Source organism: Oreochromis niloticus, linkage group LG7, assembly GCF_001858045.2.
Source record: "Oreochromis niloticus isolate F11D_XX linkage group LG7, O_niloticus_UMD_NMBU, whole genome shotgun sequence".
Lineage (NCBI taxonomy): Eukaryota > Metazoa > Chordata > Actinopteri > Cichliformes > Cichlidae > Oreochromis > Oreochromis niloticus.
In genome coordinates this window covers 23588227-23597207 of record NC_031972.2, presented here as the reverse complement: position 1 = coordinate 23597207, position 8981 = coordinate 23588227, and the positions used below count along the sequence as shown (strand labels likewise).

The window sequence follows — 8981 nt, the reverse complement described above, 5'->3', positions numbered from 1 at the left end:
ATTTTCTGCAACTTCAAAGCATTTTCTCCCAGAAAACTCTCTCCCCCTCTCTGTCCCACACACTACCGTACTATTACACACACACACCCCTCAAAAAATAGTCATTGTTGCATAATTGGTGCCACACATTGTCTTTGGTTTAAATCTCTTCACCAGATGAAATTTCATTGTATTCAGCATGTTTGATTTACACATATGTCACTATCTGTCAGACGAAAGGATGAATTTTTAATCACAAACTTTGTCACTGCACACATGATTTGCAAGAGATGGGGTTTTCCCAGGAAAAGGGCAAGGACAGTGAAGGTCATGAACTTTGGGAAGTTCAGGCAGTTCAGACCAAAGCCATTTGTTCAGGAGAGTCAAAGCTTTTAAGTGATGGGAAATGGCAATTACCATAAATAACTGAGACCACACTGCAGATGCCGATGTCTAGAAAAGGTCACACCAGTTCAAAATTGTCAATCTGAGACAAATGTCCTCACGGGGCGATAGCCTTCTGTCAGGTAAAAGCACTCATCTTTCTCCGACTTCACAAAGCTTAAAAATGACAAAGCTAGATAGCTTACAACCTCCACCCTCTCATTAAAACCTACAAATCTGACTTGAAATATCTGCAATTTGAACCTATAAACCCCCAGATCTCTTCAAATGCAAACATAATCACCGAAATAGTGACAGAAATCCTGTTTTGCAGAATATTTAGAGCATTCTTGGTAGTGATCTTAGTAATTATTGTTATGTTCACTTACTGGGCACTGTTTATTAGGTCAACATTGCTACTACTGGGTTAAACACCTTTTAATTTTTTTGTGGTGTAGATTCAACAAGGTGTTGGAGTTTTTTGGTCCATATTGACATGACTGGCATGCCATTACATGACCAACAGGCTAAAATGACAGGGTGGAGCCATGATTTTCATGCTGTTTATGGCAGATTCAGATCCTACCATATGAATGTTGTAGTAGAAATGGAGCCTCATCAGAACAGGTAGTCTTTCCAGTCTTCTGTTGCCTAAATACAGTGATGACCATGTGATGTGATTGGCTGATTAGATATTTGCATTAAAAGAGGTCGAACAGGTTTCCCTAATAAAATGGCTAATGACTATAAATGGTTTACTCTAGAATTATTGCCCTTATTCTATAAAACAAGCAAATATTTCATGTTTTGTACATGCTTATAATATGAAACTAAGATAAATCAAATGCATTTTTTTGTATTATATAAATAAAGTATCCACATAACTATGAAAACTGCACATTGTTAGTATTTTATATGTAATTTCATTTATAACTAATTATTAGTGAATCTACTGCACATAGCGAGGAAGTGCAACAGGTAGAATTTTTGTCCGATGGACATGACTGAAAAACACATGCTTTGAAGAGTTATGACATTCCTAAATATTCTTGCACATGTTTCTTGACCTCAAAAATTAAATTTAGTGAGAATAGAGACAAAATAAAGACAATGGAAGAATGCAGGCTGTCAGTGCAATTAGAAGAGCTGTCTGGAGGGTGAGATGAAATACAATGAGGACCAGGTGCAGCCACAATGCATCCCGCTCTGTGGTCTTGATAAAGAGAACCAGATGATCACTCTGTGTGAGAAATAGAGGATTTGTTCTCTTTACATGTGCTGTGCTTTAAGTGAATGAATGTGAAAGAAAAGAAGCTCAGAATAGCATAAACAAAGACACATAAAGAAGCTGCTATCTTGTTGTTTGAGTGTCAATACAGGTTGTGTGTCAGCTTTTGTAAACCTTTGTTTTTCCACTAATAAAGATACACAGTTAAAAGGTAAAAACAGTAAGAATTTACCTTTCCGTCAGCAAAAAAATGTGTTTTTTCAAAAGAAATACATCATTTAAGAGACAATGATGATGTCAGGTTTCATTTCAGACCACGTACCAGCTTACATTTACCATGATAAGATATCTTTGGGTTAAGACCAAGATTAACAGAGTGAAAGCCTCCTTCCGCTGACTTCACAGCACCATTCATATTACACTTTACATGAGAACGCTGAATTTCATACAGCTGTGCAGTCTCCATCATACCAAATGAAGCCCAGGTGTTGAGTTTAGAATTTTATATGTAAGCTTACAATGACATGCTAACACAATCAAATGCACCACAGCCTCAGGTCAGTATGAGGTCAAACATGATGACATCACAAGGCGGAGGACACCTGTAACATCAGTGTCCAAATCATAATCATGCAGAAAAGATGTAAGATGTAAATTTGTACAAATATATTTGTATGCATAGTAAAATGAGATAACTGACCTGCCACAAAAAACTTGCTCTAATCTGAATAGAATAGTATTTTCGAGTCTGGATTGTGAAAAACATTGTCAGCTAAGGTTACTGAAAAGATAAACAACTCAACGTAAACACCTTTAAAAAAAACCCTCACTAATATTGACCAAATCCTATAAATTGGACCTCCGTGTCAAATTTCTACCTTTGTGACATCCGTGACGTCTTTGTTTTGCTTATATGATGCCTAATAGGGCCACAGGGAGGGTCACCTCAAAGCAAGAACATCCTAGTTATTAACAGTGGACATGCCAAGTATGCAAAGTGCATAGCTGGCTTTCTGACTATGTGAGACTCTTATATGTGCACATATTAATATGCACATGAATTGTACACAATTAAATTAACCTCAGTGCAAGTCTCAGCCCTGAAAGTTGGCCCAAAGTATTTTTTTTTAAATCCAGGTCCCCAAGTAAGCATCTGTAGACCCATGCAAAAGCGAATTTTGTAATGTTTACTCCAAATGTAGTTGGGGCTTCTCCTGATACATTGCATTTTTCAGTGCTTTGAAAAAATATCCGCTCTCTTCGAGCTTTTCTTTTGCAGAAAGGAAGGGGTATATACTTTTGCACAGCACTGAGTATGCATTAATGTAACACAGCTGGCAATAGCCTATTTCTTTGGCTCAGTGCTACTTTGGAACACACACTGTGCAGGAACACACACACACACACAAAAAACGAGAGTATTTGGCTGAGGGCTGCTTTATCCATGAAGTGAAAGCAAATGCGAATAGCAACACATGAACAGTACAGTACACTCTATGACCCAAGCGGAGCCTCAGATTTAGTAAACTGTAATAGAGCGCGCCTCAGTGGGGCCATGCAGAGTTGCACCTTCAACGTTTTTTTTATCCATTTTTCAGGTACATTAGAGAAATGCGCTCATTAGTCTTTTATATACTTGTTCATTTGCATTTTTTCTACATGATCTTTTTTGTCTTCAGACTTCAAAATATCTTTGGTGTGAATTAAGGCTGTTTTCGGTAAATCTGATGACATTTAATATGTGGAAATGTTATCAGAAAGTATAAAAGGAAACGTTGACAAGACAAAGACAATTGAGAAAGGGCACTGACAGTGACAGCGCATCATGCGCCGTCTGATATCCTCTGACGCATCTCCCGCGGTCCAATCACGTCTCTGTGCCGGCCGCTTCTCCTCACTCCTTCCGGGTCGTCGCAAAGTTCGCCTGTGCTGCACAGAGCCGGGGACTGTCTTCAAAGGTCAGTCGAGTTATCAATCGTTAACCTCTCCGCTCTCGATTTCCACCATGCATTTGTTTCGGTTTGCATTTCTGCGAGTGTGCAGAGTGCCTTTTTGACTCACACGTCGCCTACATGTATGAATCAGAACCATCTGACTTTGTATGCAAGCTAGCGCGCTTTATGTTAGCTCAGGTTAGCTTCCTTACCCCCGCCATCCCCCCCTTCCCGTTATATATTTTGTCACGGATATAGACAAAAAGAGAAGCGAGCTGCCCGCCTGGATTGTGACCGTGTTGTCTTTTGATTCGCAGGGGAAGCTGTGTGAGAGCTGGCCCGCCTGAAATGTGTTTAATGCACCAGCTTTTATGCTCCAGATTCTTTGAATGACACCGCTGTGTTGTTGTTATTGTAAGGAAGCCATTGATATGTGGGTTTGTTTTACTGGTGACTCACGAGGTGGTGGAAAGGTTAACGGTGCTCTCAGACAGCGCGGGTTAAGCTAGGACATTGAACACAAAGCAGCAAACCCAAGCAGCTTGATGATGATGATGATGATGATGTTGGTTATCTTTATGTATCTTTAGCTAACTGTTAGCTGCATGTTAGCTGAAACTCAATGACGTGGTAGTTACAGATTTTTTTTTTTTTTAAAACAAAACCTCAACTACTGCCTTTAAATTATTGATAATTAACTTTTATCGACCTTTATTTGTGTTGTTGTTTATTTATTAAAGCAGCTATTTTTGCGTTTATGTTGCCACGTTTCATTCAGGCCTGTTTAACTTCGGTTTAATGAGGATTGCTCAACTTTTGTGCTCCAGCTGAATGCCTGCAAACATTCATAATAATAATGATAACAATATTACTTAAAAAGTAACACGAAATATCCAAACAGTGTATGCACATCCAAGCCTGTAAACTGAGAGATCCCATTGTTAATGAGCTTCTTAATTATCAGTAAACATCAAATGACTGCTTTTTGTTTATGAAGTTGTAAAGTTTTGTTTTCTTGGGTAGTTTTTGAATGTTGTTGTACATAGGGGCCTGTTACATTTTGACTGCTGTTTAACTCTAGATTGAGAGCTTAATTCACTAATAAAATAACAATAAGTAACTTAATTTAAAATGTTTACAAGCATATTCATTACTGTGCCTACACCATGATTGTATGACTCTGTTTAGATTTAATGATGTATTGATTGCTGTTTTTTTTTAATTTATCACTTGTGTTTTTTGTGTACTAAGACATTAATTATTATTAACTCTTTAGACTGTTTACAAAGAAATTACAGACAGCTTAATTAATAGTATTAAATGCAGTTTACAGAGTAACTCTATTTTCCACTAGAAAAGCTGATTATTTTTTTTGCTTGACAAATTAATTGAAATAAACAGGATTATTTTTTTCCTCTAGTCACTAATCAGTTAATTGAGTCCTTTGATCTCCACTCTCTGCACTAATGATTGATGCATGTTTTTAACCTTTACTCAAGGCATAAAAAGTGGCAGAGTAGAACTTGTAGCCAGTCCAGTCTAGTTGAATCCTTCTGCACCAGCCTCCTCTCCTAGTTTATCCCAGTCATATTATCTTCTTTTAAAGCAAACACACTTCGCCACACATGCTGTTTACTGCCTTTGAATCATTTGGTGTGCTGCAATTAAAATAAGTGATTGTAGTGCTCCGTGGCTTAGGTTGATATGCGATCAAACGACACACTCATAATAAGGTATTGAATTTTAGCGCAGCTATGTGACCTGTTGCATAAACAAAGGTCACTTGCATGTCCTTGAAGTGCAAGGGAACAGGGAAGGACAGTTTTCTGTCAAAGGATTTGACGTGTGTGTAGTTAGATTCTAATTCTGGGATGGGAAAAATATCCAATATGCTTATTTTTTCTTCTCACTTCAACATAGTTTCATCCTGCAGCTCTTCTTAACCTCTAACCACCCTCCCCTCTCTGTCTTTTCACGTCTCCTCCCCAGGAGGGCTGTTGTCTGTCCTCTATAGCTCCTCCTGCAGTGTGAGTGTCAGGTGTGTGTGCGTGCACCATGGCGAGCCTCCTCCGAGTTGTGGCGGCCAGCTGCTCAGCGCCTGTGTTCAGCGGGGTTTCTGCTGTAAAGCTGCAGAGTGGCCGTACCATCAAGTCTACATGCCTGCGGTTTTTTAGGACCCATCAAGCTCTCGGGCGATGTGCTAGTCCAGGTAAGGCGCTGCACAGTGAGGAACATAAGTTAAAGAATCATTATTGCTACAATCAGTGAGGTTTGACTCTTTGTTTTAAGGGACGTAGAACTACTTAGAGCATTGCATTTAGAGGCTTGATTACTGCAAAGACAACAGGACTGTGTTTAAAGTAACTCAGAAAATATTTGTACACTCACACGTGTTTATTGACTGTCTTCGTAATCCATAAAATGGGCAAGGTGACCCAGGCCTGGAACAGTGTTTTATTGCTAGCTGTAAGCTTTTGTGACCTAATGTTCCTATATAAGAATAATGCTATGAAATTCACAGTTATGCATGATAGGTCATTCTTGGATAGCAGGCTGGGTTTTTCTACTGTTTCATTGAGACATATCTTCATTGAGATATAGGTAGATATTTAACTGCTGATAGCCACAGGAGCAACACCACCTGTAGCGTCCATGTCTTTTCTCAAGTACTTGTGTGTCAGGTGTACAGCATGAGTGTTACAGGTGTCTGCTACTCATTATATAAAACAGATAGAGGGTTATTCAGTTCACTTTAATCACTGTTGTAGAATTCTATTCATTCATTCTTGCATGCTTGTTTTGAAGGTCAGTGTTATGAAATAGTTAATCCAGAGGACAAACTTCAGTCTCACACAGCAGTTTTTCAGTTTGGAGTCAGTTTTGTTTTGGAGTTTTGGTTTAGAGTCGGTGTTGCTTTCTGTTTAAATATCATACAGTGCATACCCCAGTTTCAGGGACATTCTCAGTTTGAAGTTTCTGAGGCAGCAGGTGCGATAACTGTGAAGCCAGTACCAGCTGGTTAGAGGAGCTTTATGTCTGCGTGTGCTGGGTTCACGGCTATGCCAGTTGTTTCCTTTGCTTCATGGTGACATAGGTTGACATTCCTGCAGTTCAGCTCGCTCCAGTAACAGCTGGCAGCGTTTATTCTGGACACACAAGTGTAAGATTATGGTCTCATGTAGGAGGGGCACACATGCTTACGTGTGATTATGCTTTGACCTCCAGAGAACCTATAGACTCACAGCATAATCTGAAAGCATGTGTTTACGTGAGACGGGATTTGTTCTGTAAAGTGGACAAGATCAGACTTTGCTGCATGTTGTGTATAGTGTTGGCATAACTTGCAAGCAAGCTTACAGACATAAATGTCTGTGGGATTAGAGTTAGCAAATGAGCACAGCATGATGCTTCTGACTTCTTTTGTAAAATTGTCAGAGAGCTGCTTCAGCACTATTCTTAAAAAAAAAAAAAAAAATCACTGATCTTATTTGTAAGTTTTTATCTCAGCCCAATCAATGATTGTTATATCCCTGTATAATAAAAGGCTGGTTTGCCATACCTCTAAGCATCCCCTCCTTTGAAACAACCCAGGCCTGTCAGCTTCTCAGCATTTCCTCTTGTTCTCATTTCCAAGAAAATCGGCACAGTATAAACATGTTTATTTAAAAACAACAATCACGTGCCGCTGAGGGTCTGCCCTTTTCAATGTTTCATTCATAGGGGAAGGTGTCGAGGCTGCAGGCTCAGGGTTTCAGTCGTGGAAGCTTTCATTGCACTGACAGTAACGTAATAAGTTATCTTCAACTCATAAGACTATTTTCACTTGTCTTGTCTCTTGTGTCTGCACCGGGTCTTCCGTGCACATGTCTGTGTTGCAAGTGTTGTTGATATGTGAGGGGATTAACACGGATCACTTTGATCATCATCGATCTATCCGTATGTTTGCAATCGGACTACGTTAGTTTGTTGGAAATATCACGTTATATATGCGGTAATTGATTAGGTCTTTAGCAAAAACAAGTAAACAAAAAAAAAAAGGTACTGTGTCTACTCGGCGTGTTTATTCAGTAATCCTAATTTTTACCGGAAGGCTACCTGAGAGCATTTTTTTTGGTAGTTAGGGTTCTTATATCAGCAGTGACCTTTGATTTATAGACCATATTCACATGGTTGGCTCAGAAAATAAATTCTGGGCCGTCTTGTGCTGCGACGCTTCCTTTAAACCCATAGGATGGTTCACTGCAGCAGCAGGAGCAGAAAAGAGTAAAGGTTCATGTGCATGGGTTGAGGAGGAACCAGGAAGGAACTGCAGTGTAATTTCCCATAGGAGCCAATAAAGCATGTGCCTGCCTGTCACTTGAAAAAGAAGGTACTAAAAAAGACTCTTACATTTTCAGTTTGTTCTCTCTGTTGTTTTCTTTTCAGTTTCTCTTTTGCTACTAATTTATCCCTTGTTAGTCTCTCATATCATACTCCCCTTCTTATGTCACCATTTGAATCAGGTCAGCTTTCATTAGTAAATGAGAGACTCACAATACCTGGAAAACTGATGAATTTACCAGCAGTCCAAGCTGTAGTTTGTGTTTACTGCTAATTTGCAAATGTCACATGAAGAGAAAAATCTCATCAGGAATGCCAACAAAGGCCATTATTTATATGTTTATGGTAAACTCAGCTAAGTTGTCCTTTTATGTAGTAGTAGCAAAGATCCGTAACATAAACAAAATGTTGTGGCTTGTTTATTGTCACTCTATCTTTCTGCTGTTTTGGAACATATCATCTTCAGTCGTTCAAACCCAGAAACACACTGCACATTTCTACCATCTTTCTTCGTTAAGGATTCAATAAAGCATTTATTTATTTCACCTTAGCTTTTGTAGTTCATTAAAAATTTCCTTCAGTTTGTGAGTTTCACCAGATCCTTTTTCCCTTTATAGGTATTCCATACAAACAACTCACAGTCGGCGTTCCCAAAGAAATTTTCCAGAATGAACGCAGAGTGGCGCTATCGCCTGCCGGCGTCCAGGCACTCATCAAACAGGGTTTCAATGTTGTTGTGGAGTCCGGAGCTGGAGAGTCTTCCAAGTTCGGTGATGAACAGTACGCCCAGGCCGGAGCAACAATTAAAGACCTCAAAGATGTCTTAGCATCTGATGTGGTGGTTAAGGTAAGTCTTAAATAAAGAGAGGGTGTGTTGTAGAGAGGGAAGTGGAGGGCACAAAATGCGGTTGAATGAAACCTGTGCCAGAAATGTATCACTATCTAACTGACTGGTTAAGAAGAGGTGATGAGGGATAATAGAAGGAAGTGGGGGAAAGGAAGGAAGTCAGAGTTTTGATGATGACAGCAGCTTTTGGCGTGATGTGTGTCTTGTGGTGTAGGTGTAGGAGGATGTGGAGGAATGACAGAGTATGTGAATGCAGGGAAAAAACATGTTACTATCCCAAAACAATTTA

At 39.3% G+C, this 8981-nt stretch overlaps 1 protein-coding gene across 2 annotated transcripts in view; it reads left to right on the top strand.

Annotated features, from left to right (window-relative positions):
- The first annotated feature begins 3424 nt into the window (after window positions 1-3424).
- nnt (nicotinamide nucleotide transhydrogenase) overlaps window positions 3425-8981 on the top strand; it is a 37867-nt gene continuing 32310 nt past the window's right edge. The window contains exons 1-3 of one of the 2 annotated variants that reach the window (XM_003444326.5): window positions 3425-3549; window positions 5515-5734; window positions 8463-8692. In XM_003444326.5, coding sequence (XP_003444374.1) covers window positions 5581-5734; window positions 8463-8692 — 384 coding nt within the window. In that variant the 5' untranslated portion in view covers window positions 3425-3549; window positions 5515-5580. Of the gene's footprint in view, window positions 3550-3842; window positions 3940-5514; window positions 5735-8462; window positions 8693-8981 lie in introns of those variants that run through there. The other variant, XM_025908942.1, reaches the window with a different exon arrangement.